At 46.9% G+C, this 13,182-nt stretch overlaps 1 protein-coding gene across 1 annotated transcript in view; it reads right to left on the reverse strand.

The window, feature by feature from the left end:
* Nucleotides 1-12,232, reverse strand: part of LOC147621548 (uncharacterized) — a 72,590-nt gene extending 60,358 nt beyond the window's left edge. The window contains exons 1-2 of the mRNA XM_086824317.1: nt 11,288-12,232; nt 11,041-11,166 (exon numbers count right to left, since the gene is read on the reverse strand). Coding sequence (XP_086680443.1) covers nt 11,041-11,166; nt 11,288-11,968 — 807 coding nt within the window. The 5' untranslated portion in view covers nt 11,969-12,232. The remainder of the gene's footprint in view (nt 1-11,040; nt 11,167-11,287) is intronic.
* Nucleotides 12,233-13,182: the final 950 nt, after the last annotated feature.

Here is a 13,182-nt window from a genome sequence, read left to right on the forward strand (position 1 = left end):
CTGTCCCCATGCCCACACAAGTACTTGGGGTAGCCCTATGGGCTGGACCCTTTCCTATAAGCAAACCCTAACTATCTACACAATGATCTGGCATCCAATACCATACCAGATACACAGAATCACTGACATCATTCCAGAGGGAGAGTCACAGCGCGGACTGGCATTTCATGTGCAAGACAGTGTTACGACCCTGTGTTTTTTTCCCTCCGGACAACAAGCAGGTGGGCACGGGCACGGAATGGTCAGTGTGAACAAGCAACAGTTTGGATATAAAAAGGAAACCCATATATGGTGGCCAGCCCAAGTGGGAAAGGGAGACAAAAGGGATTTTTAAAGTTTGAGGTTTAATAACCTTTGAAGGTTTAAAATATTATTTTTTATTTGTATGCGTTTTTGCTATATTGCTTTTGGCGTTTTTGAGAAAGCGAATCGCCTCTTTATAAAAAGGCGAAGGGTGGCCATGTGATGGGAGGTGGTCGTCGTGTGGTTAGCGGGAGTGCCGGGTGGTGATTATCGTTGGGCAGGTCGCCATATGGAGTCGGCGCTGCTGTGCGCACGTGCGAAAGACCAGGGCGCTGCTGCGCATGGGCTACAACCGGGTGCTGCTGCGCATGGGCTACAACCGGGCGCTGCTACGCGCATGGGCTACAGCCAAGCGGGCTGCAGCCAGCAGAGGGGCACCATGCGGCTGGGCTACAGCCAGCAACCGGTAACCAGGCGGGTAGCAACGGACAACCAGAAGGAGGAGCCAGGTGGGAGGCTTTTTGTGGCGTAGAGCAGTGCCATGTGCGGGTGTTGGCGGTTGCGTGTGTGGAAGCAGCCAGTAGAGACATGTCAAGGTAACTGTTGGGCTGAAAAGCACGACTCTATCTCTCTCTTGGAAGGAGGCAAGCTGAAGGAGGCACCGAGGGGCTAACAGCCAAGGGGTTTCTCTCTCTCTTCGCAAGCAAGTGGGATTGCAAGGAATACACAGCCGAGAGACCTTTTTCTCTCTCTCTCTCTCTCTCTCTCTCTTCATGGATTGCAGGCCTTGTTTACGAGATTGGGATACAGAGGATCAAGATGCACAGGATGATGTTCTTGGAAGAGATGTGTTGCTCTTCGTCTCGAACTTATGTGTATTCAGGGATTGCCACTTCCTCTATCTTTCTCTCTCTAGGTTTTTGGCACCGTGATTGGATGGTGCATATGTTTTTTCTCATGGAAACAGGACATTGGTTTTTCGAGAAGAAACAGGACTTTTGGTAACGAGGAAACAGGCCTATGGTTTATGGATACAGGTCGATGGTTTATCAGATACAGGTCTTGGTTTCATATGGAGAACATGTCTTTGGATTCATGTGAACAGGTTATAGTTTTCTTCAGGTTACATGCAAGCTGTGACTATAGGGAAGGACATGTGGTTTGGTACAGCCCTACTGCTGTTTGGGAAAGGGTTTATGGGATCCATGATGGAGAAGACCCTTTCAAGCAGGGAGGTGTCGTACAAGTGTGCCTTCTCTATGAAATGCTTTGCTGTAATAACGAGAGTTCTTATTTGAAAGTCCTGGGTGAAAGCTATAAGGGATCCTATTGGTAGAGGATTCTACAAGTTGTAATATGTACTCAAATTTTTGTTCAAGTAAAGAAATACCGCAAAGGACGCCGCTGCGTTTTGGGGCCAATCAGTGTCCTTGTACTATTTGCAGGAGCACTCTAGCTCCCCCTGTTTGTTTCCTTTTCCAAGTTTCCATGGGTGATGAAGAGTTTTGTGTGCGAGTGTTTGTTTCACCGCCCGTCAGATTTCCGAAGGCCAGTTTCAGGCAGTGCACACCTGACCTTGGACTCATGTGCAGGACAATGCACACCTGACCTCGAACGACTGGGATGGATCCCTGGCTGACTCGTCCCGGACTGGGCTCACATGGGACCAGTTGCTCACATGGGACCAGTTTACCATCCCAGATCCTGCACCTTCTGTACAGATATGTCTACGTGGCATCCAAGTGCGGGATACACGTGACATCCCCTTCTGCTTAACTTGACGGAAGCTACATAGCCTCCAAATAATCCATCAATAACGCCGGATAGTCCTCGAAAAACTCTGTCAAGCCGTACCGCTTCGTGGGTCTCTCGGTCCTGAAACTTCGTGAGGAACTGAATTTGCCTTTGGCCTGAGCCATGCTTGAAAAAGTGCAAAAGGATCTGTTCAGAAACCATAGCCTCTGCTTCATCAATAATATATGGTTCCGCCTCGTCTTTAACTTCTGAAGGGATCGGACCTGCATATGGCTTTAACCAACTGACGTGAAATACATCGTGCATAGTCCAACTCGGAGGTAGCTTTAACTGCAGACACCTCATTAATCTTCTTCTGGATGGGAAAAGATCCGAAACTCCTGAAAGACAACTTTGGGCATCGCTTGTCCACCTGTTTCAACCTTTGCTTCATAATCCGAAGATAAACCCAATCTCCTTCCGAAAACTTCATATCCCTTCTGTCTTTATTGGCCTGTCCAGTGTAGGCCTCTTGCGCTTTAGCCAATCTGTCTTTTACTGACTCTAAAATCTCCTGGTAAGACTCCGTCACTCTATTCGCTTCAGGTACTGAAGACGAGGTCCTGGTCAAAAACGACCGGAAAGGTCTTCCAAACGCTATCTCGTATGGAGTCCTGCCAATAGCTGAAGAAAAAGAATCATTCAAAACAGCTTGAACTAAAGGCAAATAAGATTCCCACTTACGTTGCTGATCGTGGACATAACACTTCAGCACATCAAAGGCCAACTGGTTGTATATCTCTATCTGGCCGTCCGTCTATGGGTGGAATGCACTGGAAAAAATCAATTTAGTACCAAGGTTATCAAACAATGCCCTCCAAAAATGACTGATAAACTTGGCATCTCGGTCTGACACTATGGTCCTAGGAATCCTGCCAATCGGGTACCAATGCCGAATGAACAATTGGGCAACATCCTCGGCGGTCACATTGGCCCTGCAAGGAATAAGCATAACAAATTTGCTAAATCTATCAACAATAGTTAAGCACTGCGTATTACGCTTACTCGGACTGGGAGACAGATTCGTGACAAAGTCCATTGAAATATCTTGGAAAGGACCCTCAAGAATTGGCAAGGGCTGTAACAACCTATCTTCTTTCCACGAGGAGCTTTCACCTTTTGACAAATATCACAGCGTTGTACATATGTAAACACATCTCGCCTCATCTTTGGCCACTAATATTGCCGTTCCAATTTCTCCAGAGTCGAATTCATGTCCCTATGACCACCAGTAATGGCGTCATGGGCATCATGGAGAAGAGCTGCCCTGAACGACTTCATGACACATAGTCGGCCTTTGTAGAAAAGCCAACCATCGCGTATCAAAAAGTGGCATGGTCTTGTGGCATCCAATGCATGTTCCCACTGTGTACCGAATTCCTCGGAATCTGCGTACGTGTGCTTCATGTCATCTAGTCCTCTACCAACAAGATGGAGTCTAGTGGTCTGAATCGAAGTCACTTGTCCCTTCCTGCTCAAAGCATCAGCCACTAGATTGGCTTTCCTGGAAGATACTCAATCATACCACCGAATTGCTGGAATATCTAGCTCCAGCGATGTTGTCGGTCACTCCACTGTGTACTTGGCATTGTCTGAATCTAGCGTAATGCCTGATAGTCAGTGCGAACCTCAAAGTCATGGCCATAAAGAAAATGTTTCCAATGTTTCAATGCCTGAATAACTGCAAGGAGTTCACGATCGTAGACTAAGTAATTTTTCTCTACGGACAGTAACTTACGAGACATGTACGCTACTAGATGACCATTGTGTTGTAACACACCGCCAATTGCGATGTTACTCGCATCGGTAATCACTTGAAATGGCTCGTCCCATGAGGCAAGTACTAAACAAGGCGCTTCTAATAAAGCCACCTTGAGGTTCTTGAATGCCTCCAACGCTCGTGCAGTCATTCGAATGCGTTGCCTTCTTGTCTTCACACCCTTTGGCAGATCGGTGAGATCCGACAAGAGGTCCAAAAACTTGTCTATGTTGGTGGAGTATGCCTAGCATATACCCACAAAGGATCTGATGTCATATGCTGTCCGAGGTATTTCCCAATTGACAATCTCTGCCACTTTAGCCGGATCAAGTCGAATGCCTTCGGCACTAATTATGTATCCCAAGTAATGCACCTGGAACAGATAAAATTCTGACTTCTTTTCATTGACGTAGAGCTCGTTGCTTTCCAGCAACTTAAGGACTTTCTCCACATCAATGTCATGCTCCTCAACCGTAGCTGAAAATACCAGTATGTCATCCAGAAATATGAACACACACTTTCCAATCAAATCCCGGAAAACACGCATCATCACGCGGTTAAATGTAGCCGGGGCATTCGTCAAGCCAAATGGCATGACCACAAATTCATAGTGGACCCGTTCCGTACGGAAGGCTGTCTTCGGGATGTCCCCCTCCACAATCCTCACCTGGTGGTACCCACTCTTTAAATCAAGTTTCGAGAACAGTTTTGCTCCATTCAGCCTCTCGAGAATATAATCTATTCGAGGCAGCGGGAATCTACTCTTGATAGTCAGCTTATTGAGTGCACGATAATCGACACACAAACGGAAAGACCCATCTTTCTGTTAAAATATTGCATCTTTTCTGGTGTCGTGGAGCTGTCGGCCTATTTTCCTACAGCCGACTGCTTCCTTCACTAGTATATAAGAGTTGCTCCCTATTCATTCCATCATATCATTTTTGCCCTATTTGCTGGCTCTTGTACTCTATAACCTCAAGCTAATAAAGCTCAGTTCTTGCTTGCAATCTTTCTCTCTCTCTCATGTTCATTGCTTCCACTTATGCACATTCTTTCATGGTATCATTCGCCTAGGCTCTGGCTTCTGCAAAAATCTGTTCCTCTACGTTTTCTGCTTCCCTAGACTCTCCAAGTTGTAGATCCTTCAAAACAGTGGCTGCGTTTCTCTCTTAGCTGCGTTTTTTCTCTACAAGCTCTCCACCTGCTGTCGGCCAGCCCCCAAGCTGCGTTTTCTTCTACAGAGGCAAGTGGAGGAGATCTAGCTGCAGATTCAACAAGTGCATCAGACAACTGGCACATCAGCTCTTCTCCCTCCAAGATCCCCTCCCTTTTTCGGTAGGAGGTTCCCGATGGTGTGTGTTTTTTGGGTTTCTTTTGCTGCTGTCCAGCCTGCATCTTCAATGGGGGCTATTAATCCCTAGTTGGATCCTGTGGAAAGGTGCTTGAGAGAGCACGTGGATTGCTTAGCTACAGAGGTTGTGTGAGACATAGCTTCTTTGAGGCAGACATGGGTCCCCCCTGCACGAACAAGGAGGACAAGCTCAGTGGTACAAACTATGATCACTGGAAACTACAGATGAAGGTCTGGTTCACACACAAGGGTCTCTGGGAGATTGTTCAGGGCCACGAACGAAAGCCCGAATGCCCTACCAGCTCTAGGAAGTGGACTCAGGACCAAGAGGATGCCTTTCTCACTGAACTTTCAGCTTGGGAGAATCAAGACTCAAAAGCTCACTCTGCACTTGTACCAGCCATCTCACCAGAGGTCTCCCCCGCCGTGCAAACATTGGATTGTGTTGCTTCTGCTTGGAGAAAGCTGACAGACCTATATACACGGGACTCTACAATGCGGTCTGTCAACCTTTTGGGTCAGCTCTTTTCTCTGGAGTTTACAGCAGGGACTTCCATCATGCAGTCATTTGTGATGAAGGTTAAGGTAATTCATGACCAATTAGTAGCAATGGGTACTACCCTGACCTCTTCTCACTTGGCTGCTCTCCTCCTCATCAGGCTTCCTGCAGATTATGACATGGTTTCCCGAGCTTTGCGGGTTCAGATCACAACACGTTCCCTCGAATTCGATGATCTGTGTACTCTCCTCTTGGAAGAGGAATCCATCCTAGTTTCTCAGGGCAAAATTGAAAGTTTCATCGTCTATTGGACCTGATCAGGCACTCTCGACCGTGCAGAAGAAAGTTCGGAGTCGGTGTTACAAGTGTGGGAAGAAAGGCCACCTGTCAAAGGATTATCAGTCAAAGGACAAAGGCAAAGCCAAGGACAAGGGCAAGTCTTCCAAGAAGGGCAAAGACAAGTCACATGACACTGACACAGACTCATCTAATGACAACCCCAGCTCTCCCAAGGCCTTACAGTCTGGAGAGAAACAGTTTGTGGGCGGGTGAGGGAGCTTTCAAAAGCTCTGTTATATTAAATCTGGAGCATGGGACCCGTGTGTCGGAGTTCCAAGTATAAAGACAGGCAAGTTCACTTGATGGTCCGGATGAGTTCCAGAATCAACCAAGTTTCCTTCATGGTTCGGATGAGTTCCAGAACTATTGGTTAGCAGAGACTATGGGCAAGATGTGTTCCATGTTCATTTGTTCGAGGTTATTGGATGTGATGTGTTCACAGTTCTACTTTGAGTTTGGAGCCAAGCAGATTTTCTTTTGCTCTTTACAGTGGCATTATGTTTTCTGAAGACAACAAGCTGACATGTGCATTTTCCAAGGTGTACTCATTACTGGCCATGCTGAGGTGTCCATGGTCGCACCTTCGTCATCAGTTTTCTTCTGACTTTTTTTTTTGCACACTTCAAGATGCAGAGGGGGTGTTAAAATATTGCATCTTTTCTAGTGTCGTGGAGCTCTCGGCCTGTTTTCCTACAGCCGATTGCTTCCTTCACTAGTATATAAGAGTTGCTCCCTTATTCATTCCATCATATCATTTTTGCCCTATTTGCTGGCTCTTGTACTCTGTAACCTCAAGCTAATAAAGCTCAGTTCTTGCTTGCAATCTTTCTCTCTCTCTCTCTCATGTTCATTGCTTTCGCTTGTGCACATTCTTTCACTTTCTTCTTGACAAATAAGATCGGGGCTGCAAATGGCGACACGCTGGGACGCATGAAGCCAGATTGCAACAATTCTTGGAGTTGGCAATCCAACTCCGATTCCATTGCCTTGGAAAGGCGATACGGAAACTTGCTCGGGGGTTCTGAGCCTGGGAGGAGGTCGATCTGGTGGTCCTCCGGTCTGGCAAGGGGAGCTGGGGAGGGAGACTGTCCTGAAGAAAAATCTTCTAGAACTTTTCATGGAAAGCCGAGTAATTCTCGGAAGCCGTCTGGGCTGTCTATATCATCGCACAATGTGCACCTTTCCTGACTGCTTGCTTAGCGTGCAAGTGACTTATGAGCGAAAAGTTTGGAATTCCTAGCTCACACTTAATGGTCATTGGGGCGTTTAACACATTCCGATTGATCTGGAACGTGTGCTTGTCCCACTTGACATCTGGAAGAAACTTGTGAAACCACTGAATACCCAAAATTATGTCTGCTCTTACAAGAGGGGCAACCATAAAATCACGCACAAATTCTATGCCCTGAATAACTAACTTACCACCTAGAGCTTCATACTTGACGCTCGTTGTCATGCATGTGCTAAAACCCTGAACCTCTTTGTCGACCGAAGTTAGGACGAAACAGGCCCGCCTAGCGACCTGTTCCGTGACCACATCCTCCGTGCTGCCGCTGTCAAACAAGACGATGATTCTCTGGCCACCTATGTAGCCAAAGGACTTGAGCAATTCGTTGCGCTCATACTCCTGGTCATGGGCTCCCTTCTGCTTCTCTTGGAGTTGCCGGCTAATAATTGCTCCAACTGAAGCACTGGGATTTGAAGAACTAGGGGCAGCCAATGGGGTCTGTGTGGGAGCTGGGCTCACCACGAAAGATGTGGAGGCAGCGGCAGTTGTCTTTGGAGTCTTCTTAGGACACTCCCGAGAAGTATGTCCTTTTGTATGACAAAAGAAACATCTACCCTCCTTCTTGTACTGAGAAAGCTCCTCAGCACTCAACTTGCCACCTGTCTGGCCTGCCTCCGCTTTCTGGTCTCGAGTAAGCTTAGACGCATTATTCGAGTTCTTGGAGCCAGAGGCTCCCGTGCTCTGTCCTAGGGAAAACCCCGTCTGGTTCTGGCCTTTTCTCCCCGAGGCGGTAGCCTTGGGAGTAGCCGGCTGGGAAGTCTTGGACTTGCCACCATTATGCTTCATTTCAGCACTCTACACAAGCGAGAGTGCGTCTTCAAAGGTGGCTAGCCTAAACATACGCACCTCCCACTGGATTTGCGTGTCAAGGCCATACAAAAACTGTCCTTTCTTGTCCGAATCAGGTAAGCCTAATTGCAAACATAAAGTCGAAATTCTATTGGCAAACTGAAGGACTAGTTGCGCGTTTTGACGCGCTCCCCTGAACTCGTCTTCAAGTCGCTCAAGATAGTGGGGCGGTAGAAACCGCTGCTTAAGGTCGCGGACAAACTCGTCCCACACATAAGCTGCCATACCTAATCTGGTGTGGGCATGAGCCCACTGAGTCCACCAAGGAATGGCCTCACTTTCCAAGTACCAACTCGCTAAGATCACTCTGTCAGTATCTGTCTTTCTAAATACGGCAAAGTAAGCTTCAAACTGATGCAACCATGAACAGAGAGTTGTAGGGTCGAGTTTACCATTATACTTACTGAAGTTCATTTTCTCGGGAAAATGATTCGAGGACACCGTTGGTGTCAATCTGGCGTCCAAAGCAGCAAGGTAACGCTCATGTTCCACGCGTCGCATGGCTTCGTCTTCACGCTGTCGGATCTCCAATGCACGCATCTGCAACTCAAGCAAAGAGCTCGGCTGCGATCGTGACCCTGCGAGAGAGTCCCCGTGTCGAGGATCTGGAATCTAGGATACGGAAGGAGAGGGAGGAGGAGATGGAAAACACGATGCTGGAGAACGGGTATGCTCTTCCAGAGCCAAGATCTGCGCCTTCTACCCTTCCAACTTGGTTGTCTGGTCTCGCATCATCCGTTGGAACATACCTCTAACACTCAAGCCTAGTGCCCTAACTGGGCTGCCCGGTGCACTCTGGTCCCATGGTTCTTGGTCTCTCTCGTCGTCGACGATCACCATAACAGGAAAATGCACTTCCTTTCCAGAGCACAATCTGACCATCCACTATGTGTGTGGGAGACGTCCGAAGACTAAAAACCAACCGCCCTTCGAGGGACAGGAGTCACTCTGAAAGGGGTAGTCCATCGGCGTCTAAAAACCAACCACACGAGCGAGAAAAAATTCTGGTTTCTTTGCTGAATCTTTGCACTTAAAGTAGGCTCTGATACCACTGTGATATGTGGAAGCTTCGAGGGAGATCGGTAACTTCAATGCTTAGAAATCAGCACACTTCTCGCAATGGAATTAACGCACAAAACTGAATGAAGATGTGCAGAAGAGAGAGAGAGAGAGAGAGAGAGAGAGAGGGAGAGAGGAGAGGACACAGTATTGAGTCCCGAATACCCTCTGTAGGGCCCCCACCATGAATGGTGTATTTGCTTTATTAGAATGATGCAAATCTGAAAAGAAAATACAGGAAACTTGATCTTTCTTGGCTGAGATAACTCTACCCTTCACCTACAGTCCTTCACCCCTTTGCGTTAGCAATTCCTTGGTTGTCCTGGCCCTTGATTGCCTTAGCTCTTGGTGAATTGTGAGATAACACAATGAATTGGGGCCTCCACTATTTATACTACCAATAAAAGGTAGTCGGCCAGCTATTATCCAAGCGGCTGACTATATTTCTGCCCACGACTGGAATAAACAGCAATAAATGCCCACGACTGGAATAAACAGCAATAAATGCTGAATAAAATCAAATAAAAGCTGCGCATCACTCCCTTGATGGCTGGGCACTAGGCACCTGGATTCTAATAGGCTGGGCATTGTCTGAATGTTTGGAGCCTGGGCAGCCTGTATGGGCTGCCCCATACTTGCCCTTACAGTCCCCTAGGGCTGGATAACCAGTTGGTTACTCTTGCAAGAGCCATGGGACTGTCCTAGAGCACTCCTATGGCCCTCCCATGGCTGGTGGGTATAGCCAAGGCCTTCTTGGCCCTCGTGGGGGTGGTCTACCCTGTTCCCATGCCCACACAAGTACTTGGGGTAGCCCTATGGGCTGGCCCCTTTCCTATAAGCAAACCCTAACTATCTACACAATGATCTGGCATCCAATACCATACCAGATACACAGAATCACTGACATCATTCCAGAGGGAGACTCACAGCGCGGACTGGCACTCTTTCATGTGCAGGACAGTGCACACTCGACCTTGGACTCATGTGCAAGACAATGCACACCTGACCTCGGACGACTGGGATGAATCCCTAGCTGACTCGTCCTGGACTGGGCTCACATGGGACTAGTTTACCATCCCAGGTCCTGCACCTTCTGTACAAATATGTCTACGTGGCATCCAAGTGCGGGATGCACGTGACAACTGTCAACCGTCAACCGTCAGAAAAGGTATAAGGAAGGCCTCGTTGTGAGTTACACGATCATACGGTGTGCCGCTGGTATGACCTGAAGCGCATTGGAGGATACCATAGTTTCACTAGAGCCCTAATTTTGGTTTGACCGGAGTTAGCTGGTCAAAAAGCTAGCTGGCTAGTTTGACTATGACAGATTGGTTCAACCAATGCTTCCTTCTCTCTCTTCTAGTTTGATTGGAGTTATTGAGGATCTCAGTGATTTGGGATTTGGGATTATTCTTGGAAACGAGGACAACCTTGCTTCGTAGCGAAGTAAGGGGGAGTTCTCGGTTAAGGTCAACTGTTTAGAAGAGGGGGGAGAGACGTCACCATTTGGTACTGACCCCTTTCCCCTAAACAATGCCAATGAGACTGGGCGTCCACATGATATGATGCTAGTACTGAGAACGGGAGATTTCAAAAGTATATGTACAATTGCATCATGCATGGTGGCATGTGAATCTAGATGATTAGGAAAACACAATAAGGGCGTTGAACATCAATGCCAAACGGATATGAAGGAAGGCCACTAGGTTCTCTTTAAGTTCGAGAGGGCCAAAGTTGCACAGGCAATCCAGAAAAGAGGCAGTCTTCAAGGTTGAAATACATTAAGAACCTCAGTTTTATTGATGTATTCAAAAAGATGTGCCAAACAATGGACATAATTGCAGATTGGAAGCACAAACCTTCTTAAGATACGTATGCAATATATCCCACTTGGACATCTGATTCTCTAGAAGCAATGCTAGGAACATTTCCATCAGTTTTCGGGTCCATTTGCGTTCACTTGTCAAAAACAAGTTCTTTGCAAGCTGAAGATATCCAACCAATGACTTGCCACTTCAACAAAGCGCCCTTCTCTACATTGAAAGGGTATATGTAATGAGATTAAACGGAAATCATGTGCATTGTAGGCAAACCAAAGGAAAAGACCTGTTGTGTGATGGTGCTACCGCCACCGTTCAAAGTAAGAGACAATGCAGCTCGCGAGACTCCTCGTGGATCAATCCCATAGTGCTCAAAGAAACTACGGTCTTCACAAGCAACCACAGCTTGCCACATGAAGGCTGGAATGTCCGAAGGCCTGGCATGTGAACCACGTGAAGGAGGCATGCATCCATTAGGCACAACATCAACAGTGGCAATGACTGTACCGTGGACATCATATATGACACTTCCCATCTTCCTCTTCTCGTGGCTAGCCTGTGACTGGTTCGAATGGTGCTCATCAAAGAAATGACGCCAACGTTGTGAGAAATCAGGGGGCAAAGCAGACATCAAAGCCCTAACAAAACCAATGGCACCCCCAAATAGCACAGCAATGGCCAGGCTGCGAACTGTGAGGCCCTTCATAAGTGATGACGGGATGGTATTTTTCCCTGCATTGTTATTGCCATCGCCATAGCCAAGCTTAGCAGGTAGGAACGCTGAAGGGCCTGATTTTCGCTTGGGAAGGTGTACCAGTTGCTGCAGTTTCTGCTGCAGTAAGCCTGTGAGGGTAAGAGAATGGAGTGCGAACCGCAGTGCCATAGCTTCGTGATGCGGTTCGCACGCCGATGGCAACAACAGTGGAGGAGGCCACCCAAGGGAGCAAAGCGAAGCTCCATCGGCCATGACAAAATTGCACTAATTCAAAACCTTTCGTCTCCATCGTCATGGAACGTATAAGCTGGAAGCCTGTGATCTACGACGGAGTAAGCTAGGCCTCTCATCCTTTGAGCCCTGCTCGGCCTCTTCTTCTTTCTTTCTTTTTTTGACAAAGCAGACTTTTACAAAAAGTTCATTTCTCTTAGATACATCAGATTCATCAACCAGATCCATACCTTAAGTAGCTTGCATATGAGATCCCACCTATCATCCTCCCAAACAAACGAAGAGTGACCCCAAGAGATATGATAACCTAACTGCATATACAGGCAATCATCATGGCCTCGTAAGTACATCTTTTGGGGGACTGCTTCTCCAAAACTTGCCCACCTACCCAAATCTTCTCAACTGGTCTTGATCCCAGAGGGTTCTCAATGAAAGCCACAAAGGTGTAGGTAGATTGCTTCTCCTTTAGGTACCATCTTCTTGTCTTTGGCCCAAACTTAGGCAACTTTGCTCTCACATCATATCTTGAGTATCCTTGCATAATGTCAACAGTTAGGAAACCTAGTATGTACAAGAGTCTGCTACTAGTCTGTGGAGAAAATCATCTAATCCTAGCCTACAGGGATTGGATTAATTGAAATATATCAACTTCATGCAGTTTATTAACATAGTATAATGACCAACACATATGAATACTTTTATATATTAGCTCTAGGGCATCTACCCCAGTGTTCACCTCTTTTTGAAAGACTATATTATTCCTAGAAATCCAGATCTTCCACAAACAACAAAATCTAATGATATTAAATATTAAATTTATTGCTCTCCCAACATCAATCAACCTTCCAAGAACCCAATCTCCCCATAATCCTTGAACCCCTAGACTGTTAGATACCCATTTCCCAATTCTACCCTATACCCCTCTAATAGCTTGACATTCCCAGAAGGTATGCCTCCCATCTTCCAAAGCAGTTCTACACCTAGGGCAGCATCTAGAAGTGAAGTTTCTTTGAAGATCTTGAGTCCTAGAGGTAAAGCCAACATGCATATCCTCCATAAGAAGACCTAGGCTTTCATTGGGATACTTGCCTCCCACATATTTCTCCACCTCTTCCTCCAGATACTAGCATTCCAACTTACCTTCCAGACTCTGTTGCAATATTCTGCATTTACCTCACTCTTTCTTAATTCCAAGTATAGGACCTTAGCTGCCCCTTTATCCAACTCGACTCCAT

Source organism: Cibotium barometz, chromosome 30 (assembly GCF_041138505.1).
Source record: "Cibotium barometz isolate CiBa-2024 chromosome 30, ASM4113850v1, whole genome shotgun sequence".
Classification (NCBI taxonomy): domain Eukaryota; kingdom Viridiplantae; phylum Streptophyta; class Polypodiopsida; order Cyatheales; family Cibotiaceae; genus Cibotium; species Cibotium barometz.